Source organism: Tachysurus fulvidraco, chromosome 5 (genome assembly GCF_022655615.1).
Source record: "Tachysurus fulvidraco isolate hzauxx_2018 chromosome 5, HZAU_PFXX_2.0, whole genome shotgun sequence".
Classification (NCBI taxonomy): Eukaryota; Metazoa; Chordata; class Actinopteri; order Siluriformes; family Bagridae; genus Tachysurus; species Tachysurus fulvidraco.
Window position 1 is genome coordinate 10,486,481 of NC_062522.1, and position 17,048 is coordinate 10,503,528.

General features: G+C 38.5%; 1 protein-coding gene across 4 annotated transcripts in view; it reads left to right on the forward strand.

The window, feature by feature from the left end:
* ror1 (receptor tyrosine kinase-like orphan receptor 1) overlaps positions 1-17,048 on the forward strand; it is a 121,752-nt gene that overhangs the window by 90,177 nt on the left and 14,527 nt on the right. For 3 of the 4 annotated variants that reach the window (XM_027147317.2, XM_027147318.2, XM_047814310.1), the window contains 2 exons: positions 6,857-7,144; positions 7,525-7,561. In XM_027147317.2, coding sequence (XP_027003118.1) covers positions 6,857-7,144; positions 7,525-7,561 — 325 coding nt within the window. Of the gene's footprint in view, positions 1-2,679; positions 2,819-6,856; positions 7,145-7,524; positions 7,562-17,048 lie in introns of those variants that run through there. The other variant, XM_047814311.1, reaches the window with a different exon arrangement.

Below are 17,048 nucleotides of genomic sequence, written 5' to 3' on the forward strand. Positions count from 1 at the left end.
TCTATGTACTGTAGGACGTGAAATGGTTGTATCGCTTGCTTCATATATAGAAGCCTGAAATGGTTCTTTATAGAGAAGCATTTTGAAGTGTCCATTAATTCCACTCGGGCAGGAAAAGTCACTGCTGACATTTCTTACTGTTCTGATCCATACTACACAATGTAGTCAATGCATTTTTTTTTTTTTTTTAGAATTTATCGTATGCCTTATTGCCCATGTTTGTAAATACTGCTGGAATTTGTGAATTCCCCTCTATCTATCTATCTATCTATCTATCTATCTATCTATCTATCTATCTATCTATCTATCTATCTATCTATCTATCTGTCTGTCTGTCTGTCTGTCTGTCTGTCTGTCTGTCTGTCTGTCTGTCTGTCTGTCTGTCTAAAAATAACCAATGAAGCTCAGTAAGTCCAAGTTTTTTAGAATCATTCAGGGGTTCTTTAGGGTAATTTTGTATGGTTCAGGGATGTATTATTAGCAGTAGTATTAGTATTATTGCATACAAATTTAGTACATTTAACACAGTAAACAAAAAATAACAGCAAAGCTCCTACATCGTATTTAAGTGTTTCTGTCATTTCAGTTTTAATTCTTTCACAAATTGAATAAACTGTTTGATTTTTTTTTGTAATTATCATATTGATCTTTTCTGTTCAAGAACATTGAACGCATCATAATCTACATAGAGAAAAATTTCCAAAATTGAATTAACCTGACATATTTTTAAATTATATATGAATATGTATATTTTATTTTATATATTTCCATTATATAACTAATACAAGTGTTGTTGCTCTCCATTGATTCTACATAGAATGTTTTTGGGGGAAATGTTTTAATAGGCCACGTACAGAACTGCAGATTTCTATAGAACCCCAAGGAACGTCTTTTTATTTATTTATTTATTTATTTATTTTAAAGAGTGTGGATTTCCTCTTTGGTCTCTGGTTTACTCAAACACCAGTAGGTGAATTTTTGACTTCGAACGCCATAGTCGCATGCAATTTTCCCAGGATGGGATCTGTATCCACCGTGACCCTGACCAAGGTGGTTACTGAAGATTAATGAATCAATGTTGAAACAGATGTAGTGTGAAATTGATGTGCAGAAACGATTCACATGTGTGGTGAAGATCATGAAGAGGATGAATAATTATCTTTTTTTTTTTGTAGAGATTTCAGGGTTGTCGTATTCTTTTCTTTTCAGTCAAAAGTACTGTTATAAAACAATTTTTAAGTTTGAGAATGAACAAATAACAGATTCTTGACTTTTTATGGCTCAGAATAATTGATATATTCAAATTGCAGGCAGTCTCACCTTACCTGGCAACCCTGGAAAAGTGAGAAGAGCCGAGGACCTTTTCAGACAGAATGTCTTACATTTCAATCTGCAAAACACAGATTTTTTTAACTTAAAACATAGGAGGTCACTGTTATGCTGCATCCCTCTCTACAACCTCATATATACTGGCTGTTCATTCCCAGAACAGTGCAAGACACTGAGCTATGAAGGCTTCATTGCTTATATATATATATGCTCCTGCTTTTAACATCCAGAACTTCATAGTGTACACAGCTGTCCAAATATCTCATGACCAACACCTGCAGGTTGCCTGCTCTTTACTCACACAGAACATGATGCTGAATTAGCAGGACAGCAGGAACACAGCAGGAACATGTGGAGAAATTTGCACTGGAGAAGCATCGACTCTAAGAAATCTCTGATTTAAAACCGATACACTTATAGCTAGATCAAGTAAACAAACAGCAAACCTTAAACGCTGCAATATTCCGAACTATATAAACCTAAAGACCCATTAACTTTAATAGGTTTAAACGGTTCTTTATTCTCTGAACATAAGGCTTAGCCGAAGTCCATGAGGGAAACATAAAGTTTACACTGAGTGGTGTCTAGTTGCTACATGCATTTTATTTGGACAAAGAGACTATAAAGGCAGGTATGGGAAAGTAATTTAAATTGGAACCTCAAGAGGTCAGGAATTATTAGGTATACGTCGTGATACTTAACACCGTTCCAATCACTTCTGGTTAGCTGTGATTTTTGGCATGAAGATTCTTATTTATCCTTTAATCCATTAATTTACCACAATTTTTGTTGTAGTAGTGGGTAATGTGTATTAGGGAAAGAAAACTTAAGATATATATTAAAAAAACTAATATATATATATATAATATATTATATATATATTTGTTATTTAACAGACCTCCAGCACATATACTCACTTTACAATATACCCACTTTATACCAACATTGTATCTTTTGACTTTGTATCTATAATTGATATAAAAATGTCTACATACCTCCTCCATCAAGGTGAAATGGCAGCCTATAAAATTATTATTTTAATGAATTAATGTTTTGTGGGAAAATGGGTTAAATTTTTTTAAGTTACAATAACCTCATTTAAATATTGCAGGAATATCTGCAGTTGTTTTCTGAATTTCTTATATTCTTTAAATGTCTGGGCTTTTATAACAAATAAACATGTAAAAAGCAGAACCAGAACTGGGGCTTTTATCAAGGTAGAGGGAATCATGAACAGCTGCATATACCAGTCAGTTTTACAGCTTAAACCTTCAGGTGTTTGATATTAGACTGAAATTAAAAGCAGTTTCACCTTTCAGCACAACAGTGACCCAAAACATACATCCAAATCAACAAAGGAACAGCCTAACCAAAAGAAGATCAGTGTTTATAAATGAGTGAGCCAGAGCCAAGACCTGAATCCAACTAAAAATCTGTGGGGTGACCTGAAGCGGACTGTACAGACGATATGCCTTTACAATATGATATGGTATGTTTTCGCAATAGAGAGTGGGAAAATATTGGCAAGTCAAATGTCAAGTCAACGTGATAGCCGTGTTGATAGATTCTTACCCAAAAACACTCAGTGGTGGAATAAAATCCGACAGTGCTCCAACAAAGTATTAGTTCAGGAGTGTGCACACTTACTTAGCCAGGTCATTATAACGTTTTTATGTTTCCTAAAATGTTTCAGACTGTTTTTCACTAAGTTGTATATGTTGTAATTTCACACCGAAGATAGAAAAAGTTCTGACATGATTTATCTTGGTTTAATTTTTTACGTCACAAAAAAACTGCCATCTTAACAGGGGTGTATAGACTTTTTATTGATAAATATGACCAAAAAAGTGTCATCATTAGTATAAACAGAGAGGGGTTAAAAGAACTAAATTGATAGGGAAAAATAATGAGCTTTTTACAGCTTTGTTTCTTCAGCACTCAAGCTCCGTGATGTCTTCATTTCAAAATCCTCTGTACATTTCCATAAGATTTAAGTCAGGAGATTTGCTAGGCCATGCAAGCATTTTCACCTTCTCTATTCAGAACCAGGCTGGAGTATTTTGGGCGGTATGTCTGTGGTGGTTGTCATGTTGAAATATCAGTTTTCTCCCCAGATTCACTTTTTTGGCCGATGAGATTAAATTCTCCATTAATATATCCCAGTACATTGCTCCATTCATGTTTCCTTCAATAACGTGTAATGCTCCAGTACTGTTTGCAGAGAAGCAGCCCCATATGATGATGCTTCCATCTCCGGACATCACTGTGGGTGTGGTGATCTTTGGGATCATACACACAAACCCTTTCTTTGTCTAAACATGATGAGCTGAGGTATTGCCAAAGAGCTGTTTTTGTTTTGCATATATAGACTGGCCTGCACATACAGTATTGTGCCAGAAGATTTCTGATTTGTCTTAAGGTTTATATTTGTGTGTCTCTGTGCTGCTTTTTAGCAGGGGAGTTTTTTATGGGTTGTAGAAACAGAGCTGATTGTGGTGCATTTCTGGGTGCTTTCAGGTTGTCCTGCAATTCTTTTTTTTTTTTGTGACTGTTGGTCCTAGTTATGATTTTTTTTTTTTATCAAACTAACAAACAGAAAAAAACTGCAAAAGTGATAGTCCTTTAAATTCAGATTGATAAATAATATACATAAAGATTTCTAAAACAAAATCTAAATAATCCAAATATTTTTGTCATTTGTAATTATAAAAAAAAGCATTTATGCATTTTACTTTTTAATGCTGCAGATGATTTTTTTTAATGCTTTAAGCTTGATGCTCATTTATGTGTGGGTTCACCAATTTTCCAATATACTGAATATTAATATGCCCTAATATTTTTCTTAGGTGTGACTCCTCGGTGTGTCTGAATCAGTGTGTTCTTGGTACCCTGCTGTGGACTGGAGCCCCAATTAATTTTTTTATAGGACAGTTATTTTGGATCACTGTGTTTCTGAGCAGGATTGAAACAGTCACTGAACGCATGAATTATTATCCTGTCTTCTTGAAGGGTGCCGATACATCTGGTGTTACCCGTATGTCAGACTATACTGTTTTTTTGTATAGCGTGACTCCAAACGGTTGGGCCTCAGAGGGAACTGAAGTTCAGAGCTAATATCCGTTGTTCTGGACAGCAGCATTTGTATGTTGTTATAAGAGAGCTGATGTTTGAACAAAGGAGATTAAGAGGTGGGGGACAGAGGAAAGATGTGCCTGGAGAGGAAAAAAGCTAATTCCCTTGGCAGCCGCTGACCAGGCAAGTCTGGATAGAGACCGGAGAGGGATAGGGCCAAGGAAGAGAAAGGAGGGAAGAGAATTATGAAGAGGGAAAGTTTGGTGATGTCATGAATAAGAGTGGTGTATTGTAACGATGGGAGAAAATCTATCTATCTATCTGTCTATCTGTCTATCTATCTATCTATCTATCGATCTATCTATCTATCTATCTATCTATCTATCTATCTATCTATCTATCTATCTATCTATCTATCTATCTATCTATCTATCTATCTATCTATCTATCTACATTTATAGCATTTAGCAGATACCCTTATCCAGAGAGACTTACATTTTATCTCATTTTTTTTATATAACTGAGCAATTGAGGGTTAACGGCCTTGCTCAGGAGCCTAGCAGTGGCAGCTTGGTGGACGTAGGTATCTAACTCAAAACCTTCCGATTGGTAGCCCAACACCTTAAACACCAGGCTACCACATCCCCATATATATATATATATATATATAGTAGTAATTAATTTTTGTTTTCATAAATACTGAACAATGATCAAATAATAAATCTGCATAGCCACCAAGTATTCCCTTTACAGTTTCTGAAGGTCTCCTTTAACTTTGATTGCTGTTTATTTGAAGTAACAGTTGAGCCTGATGCTGGACTAATGAACTTACCTCTATGGATAACCCGTTTAATTAAACTCCCACAGCACAAGCCCTGTTTAAGATAATGTCATAATAAATAAAAAAAGCAGCAGATGCCTCATAACAGTAGAAATGCTTCAGCAAATGCTCCTGTCATATGTAGTTTAACCAGTGGTTGGTTTTTAAGCAGAGAAAATGAGTTAGAGGAATCTGGCGTACTCCATAAGAAGAGTAATATTGAGTATGTCGCTGCACAGCTGTGGGCCCTGGGGGCCTCTTACCCTGCCCCTAACCCTAATGGCCCCCCACTCAATATGCTTTTATTAATTTCCTCGTCAAAGTCACATTCCTGACATTTCTGACCAGTCTGGCTTCATTCTAGAGCAGTGAAATGTTTCTGTAAAGGAAAAAAAGACGGCAGAATACAGGATGATCACATGCAAGTGTGTTGAAGCATAACACAATATAAGACAAGGTCCTGAGAATGACATTGTGCTTTCGGCTCACATGCTGAGAGAGGAATGGCGTTCCTTGAAGTGTGCCATCGTACCGGCATCACGCAGGAGACAGGAAACCCCGGCAGCTAGAGCCTGTCTGAGCAAAGTAAGCAAAAACGGGTCGCACAGCTGCGGGAAGTCTCTGGAAACCCCGCTGAGTGCAGGATTAGAGCACGGAACAACGCTGATTTTCTCTCGCTTATCATCATGTGAACACACAAACATATCCCTGGATTTTTATATAGCTGGTGGCTGTGAAACCCATATTTTTTGCCAGATCTTATTAAGCAACATACAGCATTAACAGTACAGTAAATACATACTGTATATGTAAGCTGACTAGTGAAAATTGGCAGCTACAAGTAAAAAAAAAATAATTTTAACTGAAGACCAAATCGTGCTACTGCTTTGTTAAGTCTCAAGCAACATACAAAGTAGCCAAAAAGAATATAATATTGATTATTAATTAATTAGATTATTATTGCCATCATCAAGCAGCTTTTAGGTCAGTTTTTGACAAAAACAAGAGGAATGTTGGTGTATTTAAGGTTACAAAACAACTTCAAGAGAGTGGTGTGGAGTGATATTGTTGATACTGTAATGAGGAGAAAACTGAAAACCTGTGCTAGAGTACCACCGCACCCCGTAATGAAGAGTCGTTCAGTAGGCAGGAGACCGGAACATGGTGGTTATGGGAATCTGTGGATTTTATATGATGTTAGAGGTTATTTCGTCGGCTTTGTCGAGGCCGTACCCTGGCATGAGAAAATGAATGATGTACCACCACGCATGCAACCACGAAATGTCTTACAAAGGAGAAACAGCCACAGTGGATTGTTACAGATGGGAAAAATTTTACGTTTATGTGTCAAACCTAAAGTGAGGGGAAAAAAAGTATTGTATGGCCAAGCCTTATTCTTTGCCCCTCAAAAAAACAGCTTGTTAAAGATTGGAACACGTTAGATAATTGCAGTAGCAATTACATTTTTATACAGACTTTTGTGATAACATTGGGCATTTTTTTTTTGTGTTAACTTCAGAGGTACTCCGCAATTACTGTGCACCAAAATTATATGTGACTCAGAACTGTTTCCCTTTTACCCTGCTCACTGCTCACTCTCACTCACTCATCTCTGCCTGTGTTTTTTTTTCACAGACCACTTCCTCAGGCTTGATGCTCCCATGAACAACATCACCACGTCTCTGGGACAGACTGCTGAGATGCACTGCCATGTGTCGGGAAACCCACCACCCACAGTGCGCTGGCTGAAGAACGACGCTCCGGTGACTCCAGAGGCACGTCGCATTTCCTACAAACAGACTCCGTACGGCTCACGGCTGCGTATCCGCAACCTGGACACCACGGACACCGGGTACTTCCAGTGTGTGGCCACCAACAGCTACGGCACCATCTCTACTACGGGAATACTTTTCGTGAAATTCGGTAGGGTTTTTTTGTTGTTGTTTTTTTTCACTAATGATCCGAACAGTTTTGCGCCAACCTATAAAAAACTTGCATAATTGATTAAGAAATGTTTTCTTTTACTGTTGATTTGTTTCTTTTAGTCATTTTAATGAGGTAATGCATCATTTCTAAGAGCACGATCCATTCCATCATTCTGTCAATAAACAAATATGTGTCAGCACATAAAAAAAAAGTCAAATCCAGAGAAAGATTTTTGGAGTTGTATAAAGTGAAATGAGGTCAGAACGGTTATTCGGCACTATACAGTGCCAGTGCTCCATGTTGGCAGCCTGTGGGGATTCTGTGTGTCGTTTGTTCCTGATCTGCTTTAAAAAAAAGTCCTGTTCTTTCTTCTCCAGATCCGTTGCCAACCCCCCAGTCTGGAAAACCTTCACCGTGAGTCCGTTTTTCTTCTTCTTTACCTTGTACCACATCCAAGCACCTTCAATACTGACCATTAACCACAGCGATGGAAGAGGAAGAAAGCGGTGCTTAGCTTTAAAAAAAAAAAAAAAAAAGAGAGAGAGAGAGAGAGAGAAAGAAATGTTTTTACAAATTTGCCAAAAAATCCACATCAGATGGCAAATAGTCTATGGTCAGAAATATGTGTTAATTCAACAGTTTGCTTAAATAACCTTGAAGTAATATGCTAGCATTTTGTTTCTAGAGCATTTATTTTTTATACACTACTCCATCTGCAATCTGTAGACTTTGTGTAAGTACCACAAACAGAAAAAAATACAGCGCCTCAGTTTTCACCTGATCGTACCTTAATACCACAAAAAAAATTATGAAGGGTAGGTTACTTGAATGACATGCTATATTCTTGCTCCTGTGTTTAAAGGCTAAACTTTTGTCTGTCTCATTAGGAGATTGTTTTTGTTAGAATGTAGCTGTAGCTTATCGGTCATTCAGTCAGCATAAAGAAGTAAATTATCGCCGCTAGTCTGATATAAAATTTTTTTTTTGAGTTTTATGAGTATATTGTTCCAAATAACAACAGAAAAACCAAAGTGTCCGCTTTCATGTGAGCCATTAACCCCCACTGAGTGACATGACTCAGAAATTCAATGCTGAACAGGGACACAAGAAAACAGGCACAAGTTCCATTTTTTGGCCTCTGGGACAAAGAGTTAAACACATAATGATGCAGTTCTACAACTTCCCTAAGATTTCCACTATGAGTCTGTTTATTTAACAGCTTTTTCGATATGTTTTCAGTGTAGTTACATTTATAATTCATATCACACATTCACTACAGATGTAGCAGATAAATTTTAGGTTAAAAAAATGATGGATTCTGATGAATTCCTTTAAGATAATGACTCTAAAGCTACTGATTTAGCATGTGGATGTCCTCCATTGGTCGGCACAGCCAGCACCTGTTTGTGTTTACACCCTGACATGTTCCCAGACTTGGATTTAAACGTATGCTTTACATTAAGTGATGTTAATTCGGCATTGTTGAATCTGTGCTGCGTAGCTTGTAGTCAGTCCACAGCTGATGATTGTGCTAGTATTAACCAGCTGTTACTAGGTAGCGGGACTACACGTTACAGAGATTTACATTTCAAACAGTCGACTTTAGGCCGTACTCGCTTACCAAACGTGTTTGTTCTGCTAAATCTGTTCCTTTTTTGCTTGTCAAGCACAGCTATGGTGGTGCTGTTTGAAATGGCCACAGGCCAGTAGAAGACATGCCAGCCACTGTTCCACAAGCACGTGTCAGGGTGAAACATCTCAGGGTGGAATCAGTGAATCAGTTTATAAGGCAGTGACTGTGAGCGTATGGCACATGTTACAATTCTAAATCCACGTCAGTCGTTCTTGTACTGGTGTTGCTGCGATCTTGTCAATGATCACCAGTGAAACCGAAGTGTTCACCAATATATCTCTCATCGCTCCAGAAATCCTCCATGCTGATGAGCAGTTCATACAGGGACATTTATGTCTAAAGGTTTTAAAACGCCTGGCTACCTTCCAGCTGACATTAGTTTTGATTAAAGCCATGATAACTTTAGTTCACTGGGGAAGTGCATTCAATATTCAGCACACAGGCCTTCCAATGAGGCTCACTTTGACCTGTTAGTTATCATTAGTGTCATCATCAAAGTGCACAATCCTGCCAGGGCTCATCAGGAAGAAGCCTGCTCTCTTTGCTTTCTTTTTCCCAGGGATGTGTCAGAGCGTCAGTTTTGGTAAAGAGAGAGGCACCTGGTATGGGGTGAGAGAGGAGGGGGCATCGCTTACGGGTGAAATACGTTCCCTGGACAACTCCTTAAACAACATTAGAACAGACCTTCATAAGTGAGAGTGGAGAACCAAAGGAGCTGGAAAGTACGACGGAACACAGAAATACCGATGATTTGTGAAAGGCAGACACTCAGATAATGGCAGACCGGCAGAAAAGTTCAGATAAGCTTAGAAGGTGTTCACAGAGACTGCAGTACTCACAAAATAATATGTCTTCCAGTTCTGTCATTCTTGACAAGGTCTTAAAATGGTTTCTTCCATGTACTTTAATTTCCATTTGCTTATAAAACATTCCAAACATGGGCTCCTCTGGCTATGTACAAGGCATCCTGTCATAGCTCTTAAGTGCTGTTTCGATAGAAGGGAGCCCTTGAGCGCACATCAGAGACAATCTTTTTTTTTCTCAGGCTGTCATCATTTGAGGATGTGAGAAACGAAGCTGGTCCTAGATTTCAGTACAGATCCAGTCTACCCTTCTGGCCTCCTGGTGAACCCTCACTACTCAGTTTGCTCACCGCTGAGCCTTATGACAACATGCATTAAAGAGCGTTATTCATAGTCTTTTAATAAATGCAATATGTTTTTTTTTTTTTTTTTTGCTCATGCTGCCTTTAACTTTTCACGTTGCCGGCTTTATGGGGACCACTCGGGGCAGAGGTAATCGAACACCACAGACGGGGAAGGGAACAGGGCCTCCAAAAGCGGAACAAAGAATAGCGTTGTTCCGGGAACAAATGTCACTCACGAGATGGACATCTGTCTTGTAGGAACACAGCTCTGTGTCATATTAGTTTTGCAATGTGTGTGCAGAAATGATTGGAGAGGTGACTGCATTGCTAAAATTAGCTCTGTGGCTTAGCTAAGGCTTTTTTCCTGTCCTGTGTCTTTTAAAAAAAAATGTATGGAGTGACTGAAAGAGGAGTGATGGCTTGACAAATGGGGACCGTGACGTGTATAAGAAATTTTGCTTCGGCATATGACAGAAATTATTCCTGATGTTTACTATGTATGTGACATTACACATCAAGTACATCTACTGCACAAGAATCAAGTCATCAGTTCATAGTGTATCCAAGTCATGCTAGAATTCTGGAATTTTCTCCAGCTTCCCATTTAAACACATTTAATACATTTACGGCATTTGGCAGACACCAAATTACTCTAATTTCATCATGACATATATCCAGTATATATGATACAACCTCTTTTGCAACCTGTTTGCAACCTCTTACACATCAACCTGTAAAATGTTAGCATCCCTGCATGCTAATTAGTTAACACCACACTAATAACACACCTAGCTGCCTGAGCTACTAATGTGTTTACCCCCTACATATGCATTGTTCAGAACAAACCTTTGGACATTTTATGTGCAGTAGTTAAAGTTGATGGTTAATGCGGTAGTTTACTGTGGAACAGAATAAACCATGCAAGACTTTTAGCAAGTCCCCTGCCGATTTCTTTTCTTTGAATTTTATTTGCTCCCCTGTAGCTCTCACAGACGTTTTGCATCACAAGCCCATAATTTACAGGGCTGTGCAAGATATCGCAGCCATATCTCAGTCTGCTTTCACAAACCACTCCAAGAATAAACTCCATTCATGAACGAGCAGCGCATATTAATATATGGAGACGAGAGCCGCAAAGAAAAGTCATAGGTTCTGCTTATCAAAATATCATCAGCTTAATGTAAACAGACATGATTTCTGTACCGACGTTTTCCTCTGAAGGAGCATATTAATGTACACAGCCTTGGACCATGCTGCTGGTTTCTACTGAAGCATTTCAGTGGGGATTCTGTAGTGCCAGGGTCTTGAAAAGCACACAGGCTCCCGTCTCTACCACATTGTTTATGGCATCCCATTTTTCTGGCTGCTCGAATAGATTAATATTACCATCACTGCTCTGTCAGGACTGTTTGACTTTCATCAGTCTGGCTTGAGAGGGAACCTTTTCTCTCAGCATCGAAAGAGAAAAAAAATTAACCGGAGTAAAAAGGAGACCCTCTGTTTCTTTTCTTCTTTTCCTCTCCTCTCCTTTCCTCTCAGCTAAATGACTGAGAGAACAGGGATGTTAACGAAGTCCAGACCACCTTTGCTCCTTCAAGGCTGAGACAGGAAAAGCACGGGTGCTGGATGCATCCCAGAAGCCTCAGCGCATTCTGAAAGAGCACATCCTAATGGGGCCCTCTGCCCTGCGTTTTAACTAACGATTTCCATTAGGCTTCTCAGAGGTATTTAGGCGAGAGTTAGAGTCGCTGTTTAGCAAGGATTCAGCAGCACCTTTTATCCACTTACAGCCATGGACATCCATTAAGCAGCCTGAAATTCCGTTTCTAAACACTGAGGTTCTGCGTCCGTTTTTTTAACGGGTTTGGTAGCAGGTAAAATATTCCAAATGATACTGCCATGACATTTGTTGCCACTGACTTCATTATACAGTCGTTAAAATAAGTTAGCGGTGGTTTGAAAGGCATGCTCAGTTGTCACTTTGATTTATGAGGCTCATAAGACCAGAGATATTTTTCCTGTGGACCCAGGTTCCCTTAAGATTTAAGAAACTCCAGACTTATTTAGTCTAATGGGTTAAATCAGTCTTTGAATCATTCATTGTTTATGCATCGCCGGCATTTCATCTGTTCATCGCAGCTTTACAGACAACATTTTCATCACATTTTACCACCCAATATTAATACTTCAGCCAGTTATATTTGAGTTAGATACAATTGTGTTTCTTTTTTAATGCGCTAATGCTTAGCATTTTCAGCTATAAATGCATAGCTTTCTTTTTTGTGTGTGTATTCATGCATATAGCTGCAAAAGACACTCCAATCCTTATACAAAAACACATAGAAAAACAGTGACACAAAAAACAGTCTCTGCCTTGTTAAGAATTTCTTTTAACAAAGTGTTGATTGACTGAAGATTGAAGTCACATGGGACTCACCCTTTGGCCTGGTCTGGTCTGCTGTGTGAAACTTGATCCACCGCAGCGAGAATGGGTCATCTCGGACCCCTGAAAATCCATCTGACACTACCCATTACCTTTTACCATCAGCCCCTTTTCCCCTCATTTCATCAGCAAATTAGTTGGTATGCAGCCGAGTTTTTCTTTTTTTTTATACAATGTCTAATGCCCCCCGATAGAGCTTTCTCTAACCCATATAAACATCTGTTGGTTGAAATAGCTAAAAAAAAAAACCTGCGCTTGTTGTTTGGTACTTTTCAGCTTGAAGGTCTGTATGGAAAATGTGTTTGGGCTAGTTATATATAAAATGGTTTTATCATGAAAACTGTACAACAGCAAGACTGTCCTGTTCGCAGATCTCCTCATAACAATGAGAGAGCCAATCTAAATAGCCTAAATATCTCAAATATTCCCCCTGTGGTGAGTTTGAGGTATACCTACCCTTATTGACCAATTATCGAAAATTCTGACCAGAGACTGACATGTTACTCTGCACAATCTCTCATTCTCCATTTAACCACATCCTTTTCTGGAAATGGACCACTCTGTGATCACTGCTCTGCAGATATTATTTGGTTGGTGGTAAATACTCAGCTCAGCATTACATCAACATAATGACGTGCACTTTGCTACCCACAGCACTAAATGTATTTTAAGAGGTCCACCTATATGCCACTGTGTGGTTAAGAATAGTCTGTCAACTAAAAATCTTGAAGAGGATTAAAGCTAAATTACAAATGTATAAAAGAGTATAGTGAGGATATAATATAAAAAAATGACACAATGGAATTCCTCAGGAAGACCTCAGATATAACGATGGACTTGTGTGATATTCAGAAGATGCGAGATGCTTGACACTGCTCATGAAAAATATGACAACCTCAGAGGCATGAGCAACACACAAGTGATTTGTATAATCTGAATGGTAGATATAACCTATACAGCTTACATTTACATTACAACTTACATTTTATCTGTTGTTTTTTTTTTGCAATTGAGGATTAAGGGACTACGTCCAGGGTGTATCCTGCCTGTGTATCCAGGGTGTATCCTGCCCGATGACGCCTGAGATAGTTCGGATAAGCGGTAGAAAATGAGTGAGTGAGTGAGTGAGTGAGGATTAAGTGCCTTGCAGCTTAGTGGTCTGGGGATTCAAACACACAACCTTCCGATTAATAGTAGGACACTTTAACCACTATCACTTCCACTTCCCTACACAACATACGTTAATAGATTAAGTTCAACATGGTATGTGTGTTTCATAAGAATTGAAAGAATACACAAGTGCTTCAGTACTCAAGCAACACTGCCACCCTGGTATGATACATTTCTGTGATAGGATTGGTCCAGCACTCAGAGAAGAGCTTTTTATCTGTGATCCTCTGATGGTCGCTTTTCATTAAGTTGGTCTGACATTAACAACACACGCGCTAAAATTAGTACTTGTACTCTCCGTACAGGTCACCTACATGGTAGCTGGAGGGGTTTTGTTCTTTCAGCTGTGCAATATTTGTTGCAAATATCCTCTCGTCCTCTTCCAGCATGTGCTCCAGCACAGGTGCTGTATTGTCTACACCCAAGGCCTTCATGTGACCTACTATTAAACCCATGGGAGAGAAGTAAAAAGGTCTTTATAGTGGTAACTTGTTTGGTTGGAGTCCTAATGAATGACCCCACTGTTACCCCCAGTGTCCACATCCCGTGAGAAAGAACAACAAAAAGAAAGAAACCTCCACTCTTATGTATTATTTTACTTCTTATGTCTTCTCCGTCCATGATGTTCTCGGTTCTTTCCCCATTATTTGTGATTACTGAAGTATCCCTTCACTTGATTGTAGTAAATGGTGTAGTCTTGCCTTCTGTCTTTTTGGATATATTCCAGAATTTAGCAGTAAGTTTAAAAAAAAAAAAAAAAACAGTCTTCATTCAACAGTTCACATGCACATAGACAAATAAGCAAAGACTGATGTTCAGACTCTTAGACGATGTATAAGTCCCTTAGTAAACTCAGTCTGTCCCTAGAGAGAAGGCCTGTACTACTCCATAACTGCTCCCCTCCTCCTCTTAGACTTCATCTCCTCCTTGATTTTTTCCATGAACAAAGTCTGGCTGCCAAACCCCGCTGATATTTTTCCATTTAGGCCACAGTGGGCACAAGATTCAAGCTGTAAACATGAATGAAGGGTCTGAAAAGCTCTCCTTCTGCCACTTTCATCACAGAGGGGATATGTTGTATCTTATTCTCATTGCTTTCGTAGAGGCAAGGGACCTATAAATCAACTTTTTATTGGGAGAACATGAATTCCATTCACTTGGACTCTGTCAAATGGATCCATACAAATGCAAGCCAAGTTTTTGGACATTGGGACTATATATATATATATATATATATATATATATATATATATATATATATATATATATATATATATATATATATATATATACACTGATTTTTCTTCTCTGAAAGACAATAGATATTATTTGCCTTGTTTGTACTAAAAAGAAGTCCTTAAGGGAAACCGAGACTGTTTGCTAGCAGGAGGAGAAACTAATATATTGGGATACTCCGTGACTTCCCAGTGTTTTCTTATTTCCTGACATCAGCATGAAATAAGACCTAATTATTCAAGGTTTCCCCATTTCTGTCAGGATATTGTTGGCTACGTTGAACAGGCAAACGCTTGTCCTTAAAGTTCTTGTCTTTGGATTCTAATCTATAGGCTTTTCACTTAAATCACGAGGGAGAACATCACTCACCTGCAGTGCACATATGAAAACATGATGGAAAGTTCTCCCGCAGAGAGGATTTGTACTACGCATCGTCTTATAATTACGTGAATTATGTAGTCATGTAGTCAGTTTAGTGGTGGTTCGCCAGTTGAGTTTAGGTCAGGAGGGATTACTGTGTGAACTCCAGGGCCTTCCTTTGGCAGCTGAGAATAGACATTTACCAAAAACAAAGACTCACACAGCCAAAAAATATCAATGTCAGAATTCAGTTTAATCCACACTCATACTCATAACATCTTTGGAATGTGTACTTGAGGATCACACACACACACATTTCCAGCATTTCCCAGCCTTGCTCTCACACCTCAGTATGCTCGATCAGTTTGTTGTGAAGGAGAAGTAAACACTGAGGGTCAGCTAGTAGAAAACAGACCAGACCTGTTTCGCCCTCTTCTCACTCCTAATGGCCCAGAGGAGCTTAATCCTGACACTTTGTTTAGTAAAATGCTTCCTCGGTAAACACCCCTATAAACAGATGTAAACACTTTGAATGCGTGTGTTAAAAAAATCACAGCCAGTTAAACGTGTGTGACTGAAAAATCACCGACAGTTAGCTGAAGAAGACTGCTGTCTCATCTGTTACTCACAACGGGTGTCATGTGATGTTGTCCATCCCTGATGGAGAGAAGAGAGATGGGATTGAGGCTCTATGTGCTTCCTGAAAGATAAACTTATGTGTTCCAGCATGGCAAGGAAAAAGTGTAATGAGGATTGATAACCCTGGAGCCTGAATGTAAAAGCTTTCTCCAGTAATATCTGGCATTTTTACAGTGATCATATTCATAGTTTTAATCATATTTTTTTTTACTTATAATAGACTTCTTTAATAAACAGAATTTAGATTTAAATCTTTTGCCATTCTCAGTCTCTCTCTCTCTCTCTCTCTCTCTCTCTCTCTCTCTCTCTCTCTCTCTCTCTCTCTCTCTCTCTCTCTCTCTTCTCTCTCTCTCTTCTCTCTCTCTCACACTCTGGAGAACCCAGGGTTACAGGGTTGAGTCCTGGTGCTGTTCTAATAGAGGCTGCCATTGTGTTAGTGTAACATAAGAACTCTTCCTTCTCATTCTTTGTCGTGTCTAATGAGAGTCCCTCAGTGTGTGTCCCTTCTGCTCGGGCAACGGTCAACGACCACAGAACCCGAAAAAGCATGGACAATCCAGACACAATAGCATGATACCACACACCACACACTCGGATCAAATATTGAGACAATACCAGACTCATGAATGGGCTCTTGTCTTCTTGTAGGATTTTAAAATGTAACATATATCACCAGATCATCAAAACGACAAAAAGGCCTTAAGAACTGCCTTAATAATAATTTATTAGTCTCCCTTTGCACTGAAGCAGAGGCTAGAGCTTAGTGTATTGGAATATATTTTTAGAAAAACAAAGAATGTGTATATTCACATTAATAATGTGGACTATGCAGTATTATTAATGATGTGGTCTTACAGTACCTACATAAACTTGTGGATTTTTGGGGTCGGAAACATGTTGTACACTTTGGGGGTATATGGTCTGATGGTAAATGGGCATATAAATTTTACATTTGGATGAGCTAAAAAACCACTAATTACAGGGTTCTTGTAGATAAAAAAAAAAAGTAGACACTTAGACATTTGTATCCTGAGAACTTATTTATCATTGTGTGTCCAGTTTTCCTTTGCTATGCCTCAAAGTACTTTGAAGGAAATAAATTAAGAAATTGCTATCATGGAGTTTATGAAGGCAGGATCTAGTTAGTAATCCCAGCCTATGAGAATGAGTGCCAAAAGTTAAAAGTGAAGCAGGGATTAGATTGTGCATGATAGATGATAGATAGGTAGTTGATAGGAAGTTACTGTACAGTAACCAGTATAAACTAGTGTTA